General features: G+C 42.0%; 1 protein-coding gene and 1 gene segment (V, D, J or C); both read left to right on the top strand.

The window, feature by feature from the left end:
• Positions 1-5,614: 5,614 nt before the first annotated feature.
• On the top strand, positions 5,615-8,698 carry LOC134352442 (uncharacterized). The gene is made up of 4 exons (XM_063059737.1): positions 5,615-5,719; positions 5,867-6,163; positions 6,918-6,980; positions 8,385-8,698. Exons 1-4 carry the CDS (start codon positions 5,677-5,679, stop codon positions 8,696-8,698), a joined length of 717 nt encoding a protein of 238 aa, XP_062915807.1. The 5' UTR covers positions 5,615-5,676.
• A 10,255-nt stretch (positions 8,699-18,953) lies between these two features.
• On the top strand, positions 18,954-21,169 carry LOC134352441 (T cell receptor alpha variable 12-2-like). The segment is given in 3 exon segments: positions 18,954-19,088; positions 19,406-19,481; positions 20,856-21,169. Coding segments are annotated over 3 exon segments (525 nt in total).
• The last annotated feature ends 87 nt before the right edge of the window (positions 21,170-21,256 follow it).

Genomic DNA, 21,256 nt, shown 5'->3' with positions numbered 1-21,256 from the left:
GTAGAAGAGATCTGATGCAAATCCGTACCGGCTGGTGTCAGCAAGTGAGAAAATCAATAGTTTGCACACAGATGTATGGAGGTCCAGGATTTGGAGCTTAGCAATGAATTTCGAGAAGATGCAAAATTAGAAGCACCTGTGTTATTAAATAATGATTAATACACGAAATGAGTAGACAAATCCTTCCTATGCAAAATTATTTTTGAGAGTTGCAGTACTGAAGGAAAAGAAAACGCGCTGCATGGTGCATTTTTGGCAACTTGAAACAAACATCACATCTCGAAAATAACCCAGTATATTCCCAGAATTCGCTGCAAGTACATAACCGTGCACATTCCATGAGTGTGGAGTTCATTGCATTGAGAGGCAGGGCGAAGCCATAATTCTCAGTAGTGCGAATTGTCAGTGCAGCACTCCAACCAGTTTTACGAAATGTTGCAAAGATTGGGTCGTTGCTATTTTTGTTTCTGATTACGCTCTTTTCTATAGCGCGACTTAAATACTGTACAGTGTACGAGTGGCGCTGCCTCCAACAAAAAAACAACTGGGTTTGCAGTGTTGGCTTTCAACGTGGTAGTGTAGCAAGAAATAATGTCACACATCAAAAAAAAAAGGCTCGGAGTGTTCCACTGTATCTTCAAGATTGAGATTTGTTTTAAAACAAGGACTTTTACGCCATCAATATCACTTTCCCAAAACCACGCCACCAGCAACTAATTCGCTGATATAATTCATGAAGATTTACACCTTTACTACAAGGAATTCCTCAGCAGAAGTGACATTAAATAAGAAGAGTGGGATAATGTTCTCAATGTCTGTAACTCAGCAATTCCATGCGATGACCCCTATGTCAATAACTCTATAGACCATGAAACCCTCATTCGAAACAGACGCTCCAATATCGTGGATCTATTGTTATTCTGGTGTCCAACCATTACAGTCCATGACCTGATACTGCAATTTTCCAAAGAAAAAGGCAGGTTAGGTGGAGACATCCAGAACAACAGACTCAAAAGTTGGGTGGGACGGCCACGTGATTAAGCTGATTAGAAATTTTATGTGCATGACGTACGCAGCGGAAATTACACCAACTTTACAGAGAAATAATAATAATTTAAATAATAACAACAACAACTGTTTAATCGGTACTGTATAGTTCAGAAGGCATGATATGGAAAATCCGTAGAATATATCAGTACAAATCAGCAGAAATTTGTGACATAGGATCGGAATATGTTAAATCCTTGTGGGTAGAGTTAAGAAACTACAAGACAAAAAAAAGACCCTGATCGATGTTTTATACAGGCCTCACAACAGTGGCTGGCAGTTGAGCCACACAGTACAGTACAGAACGGAAACGACGTTTCAAAAGGGCAGTTATATGATAGTCATTTGAGATTTTAATATGCATGTCGATTGGGAAAATAAGGTTGGCAAAGGAACTCAAGAGAATGAGTTTGTTGAATACCTGAGAGATGGGTTTATAGAGCAGTTTCTCGTTGAGCCTATTAGGGGATCACCTATACTAGGATGGGTGTCATGTAATGAACCGGCACGATCAGGAAGCTTAAATTAAAATACTCTTTCGGAACCAGTGACCACAATTAGAAACTTGATCGAGAGAAAGTAAAGTCTGACGTAGCTGTATTTCAGTGGAGTAAGGGAAGTTATAGTTGTATGAGAGAGGAGTTCGATAAACTAACTGGAGGGATCTTGTGGCAGGAATATCAGCAGAGCAGCAATGCCGTGCATTTATTGGCAAACAAGAGGAAGATGCAGGGCATGTGTAATCTAAAATTTCAGAAATACTTAGAAGGGCAAAATACTACAACCATGGCTGAAAAGGAATGTAAAATCTAATGTAAAAATAAAAGACAGGGAGTCCACCAAAGAAAATAACAGTGGGAAGATGGACGATTCTTTTTTTCTCAAACTGTAGAGAACAACTAAAAGAATCATTAGAATGAAAACGTTGAAATATGAATGCAAGCCGGCAGGTAAGATTAAGGTCGATGGAAAAAGCTTTTTCAAGTATGTTAAAAAAGTAAAATAGAGCTGACAGTGGATACCTGTCCACTGGAAAATGAGGCAGGAAAAATAATAAAATGGGAGAAGGAGATGGGAGATGAATTGCATGAGTATTTTTTCATCAGTCTTCTCTGTGGAAGACACGAGCCGTGTGTCAGATTTTGCAGTGTTTGAAAGAAGAGAAGTGGGTGCAGATACTGTTAAAAGGGAGTATGTGCTCAAATCGTTGGAAGACAAAAAGTGCATAAGTCACCCGGACCCGATGAATTGCACCAAAGGTTCTGACAGAGATAGCGTTCCAACTTGTTTCGGCGTTAGCAATGATTGATTAAACATCTTTGGTCTCTGGCATTGCCAGATGACTACAAAATTGAGATGAGAAAGGCAGATAGAAAGAAAGTATAGAACATTTATCCTGTACTCAGTTATTTGGAAGATGTTAGAGTCAATTGTTAAGTCAATTGAGGTGATTGAGTACTTGATCACACAGGACAAGATATAAAAATGTCAGCATTGTTTCCTCAAGAGACAAAGTTGCTTAACAAACCTGTTGTAAATATTTTACCTGATTACAAGTACAACAGATAAAGGGATTTAGGAGTTGTTGTATATTTACACTTTCAGAAGGTCATTGACAATGTGCCACGCAGGAGGCTGCTTACCAATGTAAGAGCCCATGGCATTACAGGAAAGGTCCTGACATCAGTAGAGCATTGGCTGCTTGGTAGGAGGCAGCGAGTGGGAATAAGGATCCTTTTCTGGTTGGATGTCAGTGACAAGTGGTGTTCTGCAGGGATCGGTGTTCCGACCGGTTTTTTATGCTATATATAAATGATTTAGATGATGAAATAGATGGCTTTGTCGCTATGTTTACAGACGATGCGAAGATTGGTGCAGCGGCGTGTAGTTTTGAGAAAATACGTAGGATGCAGAAAGACTTAGACAGATTAGAAGAATGGGCAAGATAGTGGCAAATGAAAAATAATGTTGGACAATGCATGGTCATGTAATTTGGTAGTACAAATAAATGTGCGAACAATTTTGTAAACGGGGAGGAAATCCAAAAATCTGAGATGCAAAAGGATTTGGGAGCTCTTGTGCAGAACACGCTAAAAGTTAATTTGCAGGTTGAGTCGGGGGTAAGGAAGGCAACTGTAATGTTAGGATTCATTTCAAGAGGACTAGAACACAAGAGTTGTCATGCTGAGCTTGTAGAAGGCACTGGTGAGGCCTCATCCTCAGTATTGTAAGCAGTTTTGAGGTCTCCATCTTAGAAAATATATGCTGGCATTGGAGCGTGTCTAGAGTAGGTACACAGGGATGATTGCAGGAATGAAAGGGTTATCATACGATGCATGTTTGATGGTTCTGGCTCTGTACTCGATGGAATTTAGAGAGATGAGGGGGGATCTAATTTAAACTTTTTGCATATTCAAAAGCCTACGCAGAGTAGATGTGGATAGGATTCTGGGAGATTCTGGGACAAGGAGACACAGCCTTAGGATAGACGGCCGTCCATTAATGACAGAGGCTCCGAGAAATATCAATCGGCAGAGGGTGGTGAATTTGTGGAATTTGTTGCCACATTCAGCTGTGGAGGCAGGTCGTTTGGTGCACTCAAGGCAGAGATTGATAGGTTTTTGATTAGACGTGACATGGAATGTTCCGGGGAAATGGCCGTGAAATGAGGTTGATAGGAAGCAAAAAAAAAATCAGCCATGATTTAATGGCGGAGCAGGCTGTTCCCAGGTCTTATTCTCTTCTTCCTCTATCCAATTTAAATGCCATGTATTTTATGAACTCTTTATTCTACCTTTGCCTCTGAAGCGGTTAAAAATAATAGCCACATCTGGAAACTACTGGTATAATTCGAGAAGAAAGCGAAACTGCTTCCAAATCTCAGTGAGTGCACTTTCTGTCAGCCAGAAGAATTGTTTTTATATTTCAGTATTTCCTTATTATCTGAACATACCATTGAAAATGAGCATCCAGAGACTGCAGCACACACACACAGACATACATACAAACATATACACGCATACACAGACACGTACACATATACACAGATGCATATGTACCTACTCACAGACATACACAATATGCAAAGAACATTTGTTCCCTCGCATATTTGTTAATATTTCAAAAATTAAGATTGGAAATTCGTTGATAAACGTGTTGTGCATGAGTCCCCGGTAGACACCTTGTAGCGCTGATGAACGGGAAAGAAACACTGTCCAACAAGCATAGGAAATGACATGATATATCTGTATTAGGAAATGAAGGCATCACGAAAACATTACAGTCGATAGCAATAAATTACACCCGATAGTTTCTATCTCGTGATGAGTTCCTTTTCCAGACTTCAAGAGAATAGTTGCTCCTTCCGCTTCCATGACTCAAAACATGACAGTAGCTTATAGGGAAGGGAGAGTGACGGAGTGAGTCATAGTGACCGTTAGAGTGATATTGTGTACATATGATAACGATGTCAGAGAAAAAGAGACAGAGAGGCTGTTTCGCTTCACTTCGCTACTCTGCATGACTTCCTTGGATATTTGTTGAAATAAAAATGCAAATTCATTCACGCACTGCATTTTAATCAGCACCATCTATCAAGCTGAAAAATAAAGACTGTGGTATAATTGCCCCACAGTCCTTGAGCAATATTTGTTATTGAGGTGAACGGACAACATACTCGGACCAGTGCAGAAGTACATGGGTTAAACTGCTTGTCATAGTGAGGAGAGCTGAGTGAGCTTACGAACAGTTGGCTTTGTTGATAATGCAAGTGATGTTGCTGTCTCTATGGAGAAAACATTTCGGCGAAATTGGTCACACCGCAGTCTTAGTTAATCGCAACCATTACATCTCAAATAAAGAGCATAAAAACCGAACAACATTGAAGAGCTGTTTTTCACACACACACCCCAGTTTTTTTTGCTTTCGACTCCTCCTAACTCTACAAACCCACTGATAGCCATATGAAGCTGCATGCTCCCCCCACTCCCTTTCCCTGCTCTGCCTTTATTCTCGTTACCTCCGTAAACATGTCAATATTCCTAGCTTACACTGGTAACGGTCCAACGACCCTCAACTCTTTCTGTGCTACATGGACGACTGCACTGGTGCACCCTTGCTGATATGTTCAATGTCATCAACTTTGTCTCCATCCTCCACAGCAGTCAACAAATTATTGTGCATTTCTGACACGTTGCTTGCCGTTTTCAATCTCTTTGCCACCATTCCTGGAGACATCTGGAAACCATCTGCAGATATCTTTACAAACCTGCTGACGCTCACAGTTATCTTGACGAGATTTCCTTTCACCCTGGACTGTAAAATATTCAATTTCCTTTTCGCACCTCCCCCATCTTTTCTTATTTATTCAGAGGACGAGACACTACCCCTATTGGCGTTAAAATAGTAAGGGAGGAGCTTGCAAACAACCTGAGTGGAGACGGAATCTCAGCTATTGCTCATTAAATTATGACGTTTTCTCCCACAAGAGGTAAATCTGAAACAGCGCAGCAATTGCATAACTCCAGAACAGCAACTGGAGGAGTTGTCTCTGCCCAGTTCTGAAGAATACCCTGCCACAGCATTCTAGCTCTCCGTCATGTACACCATCTGACACCCGGAGACGAAACGATGAACTTTCTCTTGAATGTCACGCTGTGTCTTTGCTTTCGCCGTGAGTACTGGTCACAATTTTCCGCAATGTGCGAGTAAAATATAAAACTGAACAAGTAAATTCAGAAATTCATGAACTCATTGTATCAGCCGTCTTGCGTGTTTCGCGTCTAATTACGCTTTTCATCTCCATTTTCTTATTTTCCAGACTTCTTCTGCCAGTCCGTGACCCAGAGCCCGACAGTGGTAACAAGAAATGAATGCCAGTCCCTTACCATCACATGCAAGTTCCGTCCTGATCAGCAGAAATACAATCATTTTGTAACTGGGCATTTCTTCAAATATACGCAGCAAAGGACGGACTGGGAGCGTATCTACACAGGAGGAAGATATAGTATAACAGAAAATAAAGCAGAGATGACAGTTACCTTGAAAATTACGAATCTCGTAGTTATGGACAGCGCCACCTATTTCTGTAAAGTTGAATATAAATATACACAGAGCTGGGAAAGCGATTCCCGCCGTACACAAATAAGCGTTGTAAATTATCCCATCTACACCTTAAGGAGCGGAGTTAATCTGCTGATAATTCCAGTAGGCACTTCGCCTGCGTTCCATTCAATAGAGTTTGTAATGAGACTGGAAGTTCAGTGTTCATACTGTAGTTCTTATCTCACTGAGTTTGCATGCATAAAACCATCTTTCCCAAAAACTGGGTAGCAAGCAGCAACTGAGAACGATCCCCCCCCCCCTCCCCAATCCCTTACTTAAGACGGGATCTTGCTCCAATAACATGGAAGCTGGAATAGTAGTTGGGAAGACTTTATCGCCGGCCCAGTCCTGTTCTGCGATTTGGACCTGACTTGAAACACCGTGGGTATGGAACACACAACGGAGGGTAATCGAACAAGAAACTTCTGCCCAGATAAATTATCTATTTTGGAGTCGGGAAAATAGAATTATATATTGAATTATTTTCACTCTGTGATCTGGTGAATCCCACTATACTTTGCCCCTTCAGATTTTTTTTTTTTTTTTTTGGCACTTGCTGCCGTTGAAGGAACCGACATTCGGAAAATACGAAGTGTCCAGTTTACAGGGTTTTCTTTTTCAAAGGTAAATTCACGGGGGGTTGTGGAACACTGGATGCTGTGTTTTGCATGTTCTAGAAATCTGGAACTATTGTAGACTGTCCAAGAACTACTGATGATTACACAAAGGTGAGGATGATTCTTGTAACAGTGAGACTGTCAGATGGATCACGGTGAATTACGACACTCGCTACCTTGATGGAACCGGGTCCAAAGTCACTGTCACAGTCGGTAAGTATCTGAACAGGCCAAATTTATAAAGCCTTTTCTTCAATAATCTTGCAAGGGCAGTTTCGCTGAAGATATCAAGTTTGAGATTACTAGAGATAGAAGCTATAACGTTCTGCTTGACAAAGAATAACGCCTTTAGATTGGGAACCATGACCCCGTCTTAGAAAAGGTACAATTATTGTAAGGACAGCGCTTCTCTGTAGCCATGCATTTCGGGAGAAGCGGCAATGGTTAATTGACATATGCGGGTAGCCTTCTGTGTTACTCGTAGGAGGTTTGGGGGCAGAAGAGGAAATGCTGATCTTTTGTCTGCACATTGCTCTATCAAGTAGGACAGGAATTTACACGGAAATTCTGTGCTAAGAGCTGGTGCCGGTACAGAGAATCTGCATGTTGAAAGATTGAGAAAGTAACTTCATATTATGGAGGAACTATAGACACAAATAGTCAGCGGAGACGCCCAGTTACGAATGAGCCTGACACCCGCGTGTAAACTGCAATGCAAGCGACATCTCTCAGCTTGTGTGAGAACATTTTAAGATGACAGCATATGTACCATATGCAGTAAAAGTAGAACAATCAGTATCAAAAAATAAAATAAAAAATGAAAACTGACTGAATTGTAAGTAAAACAGAGGATGACTTGGCACAACGATTGGGGAAACAAGAGAAAATCTGCAGATGCTGGAAACCAAACCAACACACGAGAAAGTCTACAGGAACACCGCAAGCCAAATAACATCTATGAATATCCTGATAATTTGACTCTGCCCAGTGCATCACCTGTGCATTCTTTTCCATAGACGCTCCGCGCTGCTGGGCTCCTGCAGCATTGGGGTGCATTGTACCAAATGGTTAGGATTTATTTACACCGAGATGTATCAAATTAAACAACGTGCAGTACTTGCCCCACAGGTCTGCATCCCAAGATTGCAAATAATTCCCGGCTCATGGCTATTAATCTACTAAATCGAAGAGCAGAATATTTCCAGAGAGTACAGTAATCTTTCTTCATGTTCATCTTTCCCTTACGGTAGCGAAAAAAACAAAACAAAAAAAAAAAAAACAGAATGCTACAAAATAGAACAGGAACATCCCCCATCTCTCTGGGTGCCTGCTCTGGGAGATTGTTTCATAAACATTATATGTTTTATTGATTAATTCCCGTGAAGTTTCACATTTTCCAGCATTTAAATGTGGTCATTTCATTGTTTTCCTCCTGCACCATCGGATAATTAGTTCTCCACAAAATTAAGTCGTCGGAAAAATTGCCTAGTGCAATGAAAGCATTCTGGAGACACTGTCAACGAAACCAGCAGGTGTGCGTCCTTCACTTATTCCTACGGGTGCCCTGTCCAGCAACGATAGTAAAGTAATAGTGTTGCCTCTTTTAATTTCCCTCAGATCCATTATCCCTGGTGTCCCAGAGTCCGCCTCTACAATCTTCTAATTCTGAAGACGACGTCACATTAAGCTGCAAATATTTCGGATTTTGTACATATACGGTACACTGGTTCCGGCAGTTCAAAGCAAAGCCTCCAAAACTTCTGCTCCAGGGCCACACTTCTGGAGAACAGGATCAGGAAAATGCTACCGAAAGACACTTCTTCAGTTCTCTTGATCGTGAGCAGAAAATCAGCAAGTTACTGATCTCAAAACTGCAAGTAAGCGACTCGGCTTTGTACCAATGTGCCATAAGTCGGCGAGGAGCACAGTGATAGACAGGAGGAAGCGAGATGCGCAAAAACCTCAATGTGGTGGATTACACAGCGTTTCAAAAGACGAAAGGAGCTGTACAAAAACATGCGAGCTCCAAGACCGAAGTAAAAAGACTGAGAATATTGCACTAATGTTTCAGGTTCGAACAGGTGCAACGTCAAATCCTTATACTTCATCTTCAGCTGAAGTCCATTCGATAGTTTTCGCGCCATCAGTCAATGGTGGAATTTAAGTGCTATTTACATGCAGACATTTTCGGAGTCTTTCGGTTCCGAATGTATCATCCGGCAGCCGGACTGGAACAGGTATATTGTGGTGAGCATTCGCTCCACGATTGGAGACTCGAGGAACTTTTGTTTTTAATGTACCTCAACTGTATTGAGATACGCAGAAAAAAAACAGACTGGGAAATATGAATGGAAAAAAAAATCATTTAGTCACTTACAGGCAGGGGAGGAGATTATTACACGCCTGTGTTAAAGTCAGGTTGCCGCACGAACGCAGAACCGAACAGCGGTATAAGACACACTAAAATGTTAGACTAAATGAACTGAATATCCCACCATTTGTAACGTAATTTTTAAAGTGTCTGTCATTTTCATTTTCTACGAGATTATGCATCCATAGAAATATCTCTTTTAGATCTTCTGTTCAGACTGATTATTTGAATAATTTCAAAACAATTCCATGCATTTTCCTGAAATGTATCATGCACAGATTATTGGGAACATAGGAAGCGGGTTTATTATGTTGAGATGATATTAATATGGTGTAGAGCATGACTAATGACTACAGAACCCCAATCCTCCACATTCCAAGGTATGTAATTTGACAGGAAAGACATGGGAAGATTGCGTGATGAGATGCTAACGATAAATATTCAAAACACAGGTAATTGTTCCATATATTTTGCAGGTGGCGTAGTGACATCAGCGTCGGACATCGGGATGAAAGGTCCCGAGTTCGAATCCAGCCGTCTGTCCTGCACGCTTTTCATCCGTGCTGGTTTAGGAGCTGGTAATCTCTTTGGAAACTCATCCGGCAGAAAGCAATGGCAAACCACTGCTGTAACTTGCTTTGTATGCGGTTCCCTACTAAGTCAGAGAGGCCTGGACGGATATTTTCAACCACTCGGAGAAACTCCGGATGCAACGGACCTTTCCTTTATTCACAGAGTATTTGAGCAACTCAGGGTGCTCTTTGCGGAACTTCCTCTGAGTCATTGTATAAATGGTCGTTCTTTTTTTTTGGAGGTCAGCAGCGAATGAATATTCCCATATTTACAAAACCCAGCACAGGGTTCCCGCAATTCCTGCACAAAATAGCTTAAAAACACTTACAAATGATGAAATTTCCATAACTTGACAAAAAGAACAAAATGATGATAAAACTAAAACTGCTGGAGGTAGCGAATTATAAAACGATGGGTCATCTGCCGTTCGACATCTTATGGAACATAAAACAAAGAATATCAAACGCAACAACACACTACAGACTCATCGTCACACGTTGCGGTTCCCACTAATTTAGAACAACTGAACTACGTAACCAAACATTCCCTCATACAAAGTCAATAAACTTCAATTTATTGTATACATTACATCTATATAAAAAGTATTTTTGAAAGAAATCTTCATTATTCTTCTATCATCTCCGGCATGGATTTCCAGTCACCCACCATTCTCCGTTTGAAAAAAAAACAAAAATCTCTATTTCTGTTATCTGCAGGAAATTCACCGTAAACGGAGAATTACACATTCTCTCTATAACGAGCAGGACAGAAAATAATACACTTCTTTGAGTGATATCTCATTGGATCTCAGCAGAGGTATAGTACCTATTCGTGGCATCCAAAATCAACATCCAGTCCAATGAAGGACAGCACAACATAATATTTCTCAGATAAACTTGATTGCCAGGAATAATGGATCCACTGCCGCAGATGCCGAAATCCCTCTGTACCAGTGGACGCCTAAGAATCCTCAAGTAACATTGTAATCAGTCGTTAAGTTCTATTTTCAAATGTTCGTAATTTCACACTTTCTTTTTCGTTTGAAACGTTTTTTTTTTTCATTTCTCCACCCAAACCTCCACCCTTTCTCTGACCCGTCGCATCATTGGACAACTTTCTAATCGGTACACAATGCCACCAACCTTTATGTACTGTCTCTACTTTCACACCCACGTCATTAGAAACATGCAAACATAGAAAACCTACCGCACAATACAGGCTCTTCGGCCCTCAAAGTTGTGCCGAACATGCATCTACCGTAAAATTACAAGAGTTACACATAGCCCTCTACTTTTTCTAAGCTCCACGTACCTATCCAAAAGTATCTTAAAAGACCCTTTTGTATCAGCCTCCAACACCGTTGCCGGCAGCCCATTTCACGCACTCACCACTCTCTGCGTAGGAAAGACTTCCTCTGACGTCTCCTCTGTACCTACTCCCAGGCACCTTAAACATGTGCCCTTTTGTAGCAACCATTTCAGCCCTGGGAAAAACCATCTGTCTACCCACACGATCAAAGTCTCTCATCATCTTATACACCTCTATCAGGAGACCTCTCATCCTCCGTCGTTCCAAGGAGAAAAGGCCCGGTTCACTCAATCTGCTTCCATAAGGCATGCTCTCCAATCCAAGCAAATCTCCAATACATCGTAACTATGGTTTATACATTCTTCCTGTAGTGAGTCGATCAGAACTGGACACAGTGCTCCAAGTGGGGTCTGAGCAGCGTCCCATATAAGTGGAACATTATCTCTCTGCTCCTAAATTCAGTTCCACGGTTGATGAAGGCCAAAACACGGTATGGCATCTGAACCTTAGAGTCAACCTGCGCAGCTGCTTTGAGAGTCCTACGGAGGCGGACCCCAAGATCCCTCCGATTCTCTACACTGCCAGGAGTCTTACCATTAGTAATAGACAATAGACAATAGGTGCAAGTGTGGGCCATTCGGCCCCTCGAGCCAGTACCGCCACTCACGCGATCATGGCTGACCATCCACAATTAGTATCCAGTTCCCGCCTTACACCCATAACCTTTGATTCCGCTATCTTTAAGAGCTCTATCCATCTCTTTCTTTAAAGTATCCAGAGACTTGGCCTCCACCGCCTTTTGGGGCAGAGCATTCCACATATCCGCCACTCTCTGGGTGAAAAAAAAAACTTTTTCCTCAACTCCGTTCTAAATGGCCGACCCCTTATGCTTAAACTGTGGCATCTGGTTCTGGTCTGACCCCTCAGCAGGACCATACTTCCTGCCTCCAGCATGTCCATCCCCTTAATAATCATGTAAATAGGGCATATCATCGGCATATGATCAGAGTAAAATCAAAATAACAACGCTAAAATGTAAAACGCCATTACGGAATTTCTTGGCTTTGCTGCTTTTGTACCCCTGTGCAATGCAATGCTGCAGAGCAGTACAGCGGTTTTGTCGTGGGATTATACTATATATGGGCAGGTTTGCTTACCATGCTAAATGGCACGTACTGTTTGTACGGCCACTTGGGCTACACGTGGCTTTAGACGGGCCTCTGGTGTTACAAACCGCGTGGATATCTTGTGACTGTCTTACGACGATGATGTAATTGAGTAGCTGATGAGTATGATGTAATGGTCTTTTGGGGGTCACCTGATGTAGTTTTTCCCCGCCGATGGGAGGTCACGTGATGACATGTTCACCACGGGTATAAAAGGAGACCCGAGGGGTGACGCAGTTGGCTTTCCAGTTAGAACCACAGCCAGAGACTCCGCACCGCTGTATATTTGCCTTATGACGCAGTTCTGATTTAAAACGGCGTTGTACGTCCTTTTGTAAGGACAACAGTGTTTGGCCGGGCGTTTAACCAATTGCTGCCAGGTTTGTTGATGTATCTTTTTAGTAGTACAGGGGAGTGAAGACGGGACCCTGAAGGGTCGTTTGGTGATTTTGGAGAGAATCGACCATGATTGAATTCGTTCAAGAAAGAGTGATCTGCATCAGATAGCCTCTGCTAAAAGCAGCAGAAAAGGCTGTGCCGTATCTAGTATCCAGAGGGAAAAGTCAGTGCCTTCAAACCGCTTTGTTTCCGTCGTCGTGAATCCTGCAGACAAGGCAGAATCCGACTGGGATGGGCAGTGACGTCGTGCCCTCGAGAAAATCTCTACTTCAGGAAAGTCTCTCCTAATTGACTGTATAAAGCTCTTGGACTTTCGAATCTTTTGGCATTCTTGTGGGATTTGTGGAGCAGGGCCAGGTTCAGATTGCTGCACTGCCCTTACCAGTGCTGCTGAGAATGCTGCGCGGGGAAGGTGTTCTCCCCTTTGTATTTACTCAGGAAACTGACATAGCACATATGGAAGGAAGGAAAACAAGCAGAGTGTCATGAAAGATATAGAGACTAAAGAGGAGGAGTTGCTTCCGCCTTAGAGCGAATAAAGGTAGATAAATCCTCCAGGCCTGATGTGATATTTTCTCAGACCTTGAGAAAAACTACTGATGAAATTGCATGGGGCCCTAGCAGAAATATTTTAAATGTACTTAGCCATAGGTATGGTCTCGCAGTATTGGAGGGTAGCTCATGTTGTTCCGTTGTTTAACAAAGGTCTCAAAATTAAACCCGGTAATTACAGGCCGGTGAGCCTGACATCGGTAGTAGGTACATTATTGGAAGATCTTCTGAGAGACCGGACAGCCATGGGTTATTTAAGAATAATAGGCATGGCTTTGTGCGTGGTAGATCGTGTTTCAGGAATCTGGTAGAGTTTTTCAAGGAGGTTTCCAAGAAAGTGGACAAAGTAAAGGCTGTGGATGAAGAGAGGTGTAATGGATGATTGCAAATCAGACTGGAGGCCTGTGACTAGTGCTGTGCCTCAAGCATCTGTGCTGGGACCATTGTTGTTTATTGTCTATATCAATGATCTAGATCATAAAGTGGTAAATTTGACGAGCAAGTTTGCTGATGACACTAAGATTGGAGACGTTATGGACAACGAGGAAGGCTTTCAAAGCTTGCAGATAGATCTTGACAAACTGCAGGGGTGGGCCATAATGTGGCAGATGGAATTTAATGCAGACAATTGAGAGGTGTTACATTTTGGAAGGACAAATCAAGGTAGGACATACACATTAAATGGTAGGGCACTGAGTAGTGCAGAGGAACACAGAGATCTGGAAGTTCAGATACAAAATTCCCTGACAGTGCGGTTACAGGTAGATAGGGTTGTAAAGGAGGCCTTTAGCATCCTGGCATTCATAAATAAAAGCATTGAATATATCAGTTGGGATGTTGTGGGAAGGTTGTGTAAGGCGTTGCTGAGGCCAAATTTGGAGTATTGTGTACAGTTCTGGTCACCTAATTATAGGAATAATATCTGTAAGATTGAAATATGCAGAGAAGATTTACTAGAATGTAGCATAGTCTTCAGGAGTTGAATTTCAGGGAAAGACTGAACTGGTTGGGCTTTATTCTTTGGAGTGCAGAAGAATGGGGGAAGATTTGATAGAGGTTTACAAAATTATGAGGGATATCGACAGAGTAAAGGTGAAAATATTCTTTCAATTTAGATTAGGATGGATAAATACGAGAAGACATGTGTTTAGGGTGAAAGGGGAAAGGTTGAGGGGGACGTTCGGGAGAAGTGATGGGAGTGTGGAACGAGCTGCCATCTGACGTGGTAAATGCGGGCTCGCTCTTACGTTTGAAGAATACATTCGATAGCTACATGGATGGGAAATGTCTGGAGGGTTGTGGACTGGATACAGGTCATGGGACCAACGGAATAATGTTTCAGCACAGACTAGAAGGGCCGCATGAACTGTTTTATGTTCTGTGGTGTTCTATGGTTCTATGAAACAAGAGGAGTGGGAGAATGTACTCAGTGCCTGTAACTCAGCAATTCCACGCGATCACCCCTATGTTAATACCTGTGTAGACCGCGAAACCCTCAGTCGAAACACAGGCTCCGATATCGTGGATTCAACAATTACAATATATACATCTGCTACTGCAATTTTCCAAAGACAAAGGCAGAGAGAACAACAAATTCGAAAGCTGGGTGGGACGGCCACGGCATTAAGCTGATTAAAAAAAAAAAAAAAAAATCCGTCGCAGGTCAAGTTGACGTATGCAACGGAAATTACATCAGCTTTACAGAGAAAAAAAAACATCTGTTTAATTTACACTTTATAGTTCAGAAAGCATGGAAGGAAAACGGGTAGAATATATCAATACAAATCATTGTACATTTGTGACATATAATCGGAATATGTTAAATCCTTGTGGGTGGAGATCAGAAGCTACAAAACAACAAGGAACCCTGATCGCAGTTATACACAGGCGTCAGAACAATGGCTGGGAGGTGGTCTACGGATTACAATAGGGATAACAAATGTCCTTTCAAAAGTGTGTTGGTACGTGGCCAAGTATTTAAGGTGTCGGTCTAGTGATCAGAAAGTCCTTAGCCCGACCCTCACCTGAGGCTGCGTGTTGTGACCTTGAGCAAGACACTTCATCACACATTGCTCTGCGACGACACCGGTGCTAAGCTAAACCGGGCCTACTCCCCTTCCCTTCGACAACATGGGTAACCTGTAGATTCTAGGAACGAAAGGGTTATCAAACCAGGAATGTTTGATGGCTCTGTTTGTGTACTCGCTGGAATTCAGAGAAATCAGGTGATATCTTATGTAAACGTTTTATTTTAATATTGAAAGCCCTACGCAGAGTAAATGTGGAAAAGTTATTTCCCATGCTGGGAGAATCCCGAACAAGGGGGCATCGCCTCAGGATAGAGGGGCGTCCATTCAGAACCGATATTCCGAGAAATATCAGTCCGTTGAGGGTGTTTTTTTTTTAGACTATGAAGACACGCAGTCCTCAACTATTGTCATTTAATGATGCATGCATTAAGAAATGATACAATATTTCCTCCGGTGTGATATCACAAAACACAGGACAGACCAAGACTGAGAAAACTGACAAAACCACATAATTATAACATATAGTTACATCAGTGCAACAATACCATTACTTAATGAGAAGTCCATGAGCACAGTAAAAAGTTCAAAGTCTCTCAATTGCCCCACATCCTACGCAGACGGGAGAAGGAAGACAAACTCTCCCTGCCATGCCCGACTACAATCCGTCTCTGAGTCATCCGAAAAATTCGAGTCTCCGAATCAGCTCTCGGACACCAAGTACTGTGCGCCATCTCTACCCGAGCAGTTTGACCCCACTCTCCGTCGCCAATATCAGGCAAAACCACAGATTTTGAGACCTTTCCTCCGGAAGATTCCCGCCCGGGCAGTAACGACAGCAGCGAACGAGATTTTCAGAAATTTCTCCAGATGGTCCTCTGTGCTTTCACGTCCGTCTCCATCAAATCAGAATTGTCCAAGGCCCCTATTTAACGGATACGATATAATTTATTCACCGGAGGGCTGCGCACATTTGTGGAATGTGTTGTCACATGCAGCTGTGTAGGCACGTCGCATGTTGCACTCAATGCAGACATTGATAGGTTCTTGATTAGACGTTAAATGGAAGGTTCCGTGGCGAAGGTCGGGAAATGAGGTTCAGAGCAAGCAAAAAAGAAGAAAAAAAAAAGATCAGCCATGATTTAATGGCGTAGAAGCATGTTCCTATGTCTTAAGGTCTTACTGTGTTATCAAACTTAAATATCGTGTATTCTATGAAATCTTTATCTACATTTGCCTCTGAAGCAGTTAAAAATATGAGCCACATCTGGAAACTATTGGGATAATTCGAGAAGAAAGCGAACCTGCTTCCGAATCTCATTGAGTGCACTTTCTTTCAGCCGTAAAAATTGTTTTAACATGTCCGTGTTTCCCTAATGTCTGTATATATTATTGAAAGCGGGCATCCAGAGTCTGCTGCACATACATATAAACACATACACAGATGCATGCACACCTACTCACAGACACACATAATATGCAAATGCCATTTGCTCCATCGCATATTTGTTAATCTTTCAAAAATTAAGATTAGAAAATCGTTGAATAACTTGTTCTGCATTAGGACCCGGTAGGGATCTTGTAGCGCGATGAACGGGAATGAAACACTGTCCAACAAGCTTATGAAATGACTTCATATTAGGAAATGATGGCGTCACGAAAAGATTACAATCGATATCACAAAAATACTCACGACAGTTTCTGTCTCGCCGAGTGTTCCTGTTCCAGCCTTCAAGAGAATAGTTACTCATTCCGCTTCCATGGCTGAAAACACGGCAGTGGCTTGTCGTGAACGAAGAATGATAGGATGATTGATAGTGAAAGTGAGGGTGATATTGTGAGAATAGTATAAGAATATCAGAGAAAAAATAAGAGAGGCTGTTTCGCTTCATTTCGCTACTCCGCGTGACTTCCTTGAATATTTCTTGATATATAAATGGAAATCCATCCGCATACTCAATTTTAATCTGCACTATCTAAACACACTGAATAAATAAAGACTGCTATATACCGTGTCGCACAGTCCATGAGCAAGATTTGTAATTAAGGAGGACCGACAATATATTCCAACCAGTACAGAAGTACATTGGTTAAACTACTTGTCATACTTGGCACAGCTGTGTGAGTTTACTGACAGTTGGCTTTGTTGATAATGCAATAGATGTTGCTGTATTTATGGACAAAACATTTTGCTGACATTAGACAGACTGCAATCTTTGTTTATCGCATTGATTATATCTCAAATACAGAGCAGAAAAACCGAAAAACATTAAGGAGCTGTTTTCACATATACCAGTTTTTTTGCTTTCGACTCCTCCTAAGTCTACAAACCCACTGAAGCCATGTGAACCCGCATCCTCTTCCCACCCCCTTTCCCTGCTCTGCCTCTATTGTCGTCACCACCGTAAAACTGTCCATGTCCCTAGCCTACACTGGTAACGGTCGAACGTCCACCAAGTCTTTCTATGCTACATGGACGACTACACTGGTGTACTCTTGCTGATATCGTCAAATCCATCAAATTTGCCTCCATCTTCCACAGCGGCCAACAAATTACTTGCTACATTTCTGACACGTTGCTCGCCTTTCTCAATCTCTTTGACTCCATCGCTGGAGACATCTGGAGACTATCTGCTGATATCTTGACAAACCTAGTGTCATTCACGGTTATCTTGACGAGATTTCTTTTCACCCTGGAACTGTAAAATATTTAATTTCCTTTTCACAGCTCCCCCATCTTTTTCGCATTTATTAAAAGGCCGAGGGATTACCCCCATTGGCGTTAAGACAGTAAGGGAGGAGCTTGCAAACAACCTCAGTGGAAATAAAACCTCAGCGATTGCTATTTAAACCTGACGTGGTCTCGCACAAAAGGTGATTCGGAAAGAGCGCTGCAACTGCATACCTCTAGAACGGCATTCGGAGGAGCTGCCTCTGCCCAGTTCTGAAGGATAACCTGCCACAGCATTCTAGCTCTCCGTCATATAAACAATCTGATACCCGGAGGGTAAACGATGAACTTTCTCTTGAACGCCACGCTGTTTCTCTGCTTTCGCCGTGAGTACTTATCACAAATTGTCCGCAACGTGTGAGTTAAATATAAAACTTAACAAATAGATTCAGAATTGCATGAACTCATTGTATTGGCCGGCTTGCGTGTTTCACATCTAATTCTGCTTCGCTTCTCAATATTCTTATTTTGCAGACTTCTTCTGCCAGTCCGTGAGCCAGAGCCCGAAAGAGGTGACGAAAAATGAATGCCAGTCTCTCACCATCACATGCAAGTTCGATACTAATAACCAGGCATACACTTATTTTTTAAATGGGTATTTCTTCAAACAAACGCAACAAGGAACGGACTGGAAACGTATCAACACAGGAGGAAGATTTACTATAACGGAAAATAAAGCAGAAATGACAGTTACCCTGAAAATTACGAATCTTGTAGTTAAGGACAGCGCCACCTATTTCTGCAAAGTTAACTATAAATATACACAGAGCTGGAAAAGGGATTCCCGCCATACACAAAAAAAAGCGCTGTAAGTTATCCCATCTAAAGCTTAAGGAGCAGAGTTAATCCGCTGAAAATTCCACGAGGCACTTCGCCCGCGTTCCATACAGTATAATTTGTATTGAGACTCGGAGTTCAGTATTGATAATGTAGATCTTATCTCTTCTGAATTTACAAGTATAAAACCATCTTTCCCAAAAACTGGCTAGCAAACAGCACCTGAGAACGATTTTACCCCTTCCCAATCCCTTACTTCAGATGGGACCTTGCTCCAATAGCATGGAAGCTCGAATGGAAATGGGAAGCCTTTATCTCTGGCCTAGTACTTTTCTGCGATTTGAACCTGACTGGAAACACCGTGGATATTGGGACACACAACGGAAGGTAATCGAACAAAAAAAGACTTTCGAACCGGTAAAGTCTCTATTCTGGAGTTGGGAAATAGATTCATACGTCGGATTACTTTCCCGCTGTAATCTATTGAATTCCATTAAACTTTGCTCCTTTGAGGATTTTTTTTCTTGAACATTTGCTGCAGTTTATGGAACCGACATTCGGAAAATATGAAGTCTCCAGTTTACAGAGTTTTCTTTTTCAAAGATAACTTCACGCGGGTTTGTGGAATGTTGGATACTGTTTTTTCAAGTTCTTTTCTTGCCTGGAATTGCTGCAGATTGTCCAATGACGGCTGCTAATTACACAGAGGTGAGTAAGATATTTGTAACACTGAGACTGACAGTCGGATCACGGTGTATTACTACACTGACTATCTAGATGGAACTGGGTCCAGAGTCACCGTCACAGTCGGTAAGTATCTGAACAGGCCAAACTTATAAAGCCGTTTTTTCAATGTTCTGCAAGGGCAGTTTTGCTGCAGATATCAAGTTTGATTTAGATTTCAGAGATAGAAGATATAAAGTTGTGCTTGATAAAGAATAATGCGTTTAGATTGGCACCCATGACCTCGTCTTAGGAAAAGTACAATTATCGTAAAAACAGTGCATCTCTGTAACCATGCATTTCGGGAGGAGCGGTAAACGTTCTTTCACATAAGCAGAGCAGCTGTTTGCGTTAACAATAGGAGGTATGGAGGCAGCAGAAGTCGAGGCGATCTTGGGTCTGCATATAGCGCTATTAAGAATCACAGAAATTCACATGGAGGTCCTGTGCTAAGTGAAGGAGCCCATCCAAAGAAACGGCATATTGGAAGATCGAGAAAGTAACTCTATATATGCAGGGAATATAGATACAAATGGTCAGCGGAGACGCCCAGTTACGAATGAGCCCTATACCGGCTTGTAAACTGCAATGCAAGCGACATCTGACAGACTGCATGGGAACAGTTTAAGACGACAGCATGTATACCGTATGCAGTAAGAGTAGAGCGAGTAGTATCAAGAAAAAAAAATGAAAACTGACTGAACTGTAAGTAAAACGGAGGATGACTTGGCGCAGCAAACGGGGAATCAATAAATAACCTGCAGTTGCTGCAAACCAAAACAACACACGCGAAAGTCCAGAGGAATTCCGCAAGCCAGATAACATCTATAAATATCCTGCTAAATTGACTCTGCCCGAAGCATCGCCTGTTTACTCTTTTCCATTGATGCTCCCTGGCCCTGCTGGATTCCTACACCACTGGGGTGCGTTGCACCGAATGGTTTGGATTATTTACACCGAGATGCATAAAAGTAAACAACGTGTACTACTTGCCCCACTGGTCTTCATCCCAAATGTGTAAAATCATTCCCTTTCATGGTTCTTAATCTGCTAGATCTAAGAGCAACCTATTTCTAGAGAGTGCAGCAATCTTTCTTCCTGTTCGTCTTTCCCTTGCAATAACGAAAGAAAAATAGAATGTTAAAAAAATAGAAGAGGTAGATCCTTCTAAGTCTGGGTGCTGGTTCTGGGAGATTGCTTCATAAACATTAGATATTTTATTTATTAACTCCCGTGAAGTTTCACATTTAAGAGCATTTAAATGCAGTATTTTCTTTTCTCCTCCTGCCGCGTTTGCCAATTATTTCTCCACCACAGCCAATCGGCGGAATAAATACCAAGGGAATTAAAAACATTTTGGAGACGATGTCAACGAAACCTGCAGGTGTGCATCCTTCGCCTATTCTTATGGGTGACAGATACAGTAACGATAATACTGATCCCTCGTTTTAATTCCTTTAGATCCATTATCCCTGGAGTCCAAGAGTCCGCCTCTACAATCTTTCTATTCTGAAGACGCCGTTACATTAAGCTGCAAGTACTTCGGATCGTGTGCATATACGGTACACTGGTTTCGGCAGTTCCAAGGTGAGCCTCCTAAACTTCTGCTTCAGAGCCACACTTCTGGAGAACAGGATCCTGTATATGCTAACGAAAGACACTTCTTCGGTTATCTCGACCGTGACAAGAAAATCAGCAAGTTTGTGATCTCCAAACTGCAAGAGAGCGACTCGGCTTTGTACCAATGTGCCATAAGTCGGCTAGGAGCACAGTGATAGACAGGAGGAAGACGGATACTCAAAAACCTCAATGTGGTGTGTTACACAGCGTTTCAAAATACGAAAGGAGCTGTACAAAAACAT

The sequence above is a fragment of the Mobula hypostoma genome, chromosome 10, assembly GCF_963921235.1.
Source record: "Mobula hypostoma chromosome 10, sMobHyp1.1, whole genome shotgun sequence".
In the NCBI taxonomy this organism is placed as follows: Eukaryota; Metazoa; Chordata; class Chondrichthyes; order Myliobatiformes; family Myliobatidae; genus Mobula; species Mobula hypostoma.
Note: the sequence above shows the minus strand (reverse complement) of the source record. Positions and strands in the feature narration are given on the sequence as shown.

Coding starts and splice junctions, on each gene's coding strand:
- LOC134352442 (XM_063059737.1), top strand. CDS start 5,677: ATGAACTTTCTCTTGAATGTCACGCTGTGTCTTTGCTTTCGCC. Junction 5,720..5,866: donor GCTGTGTCTTTGCTTTCGCC/GTGAGTACTGGT, acceptor CTTATTTTCCAG/ACTTCTTCTGCCAGTCCGTG. Junction 6,164..6,917: donor ATATAAATATACACAGAGCT/GGGAAAGCGATT, acceptor CTGTCAGATGGA/TCACGGTGAATTACGACACT.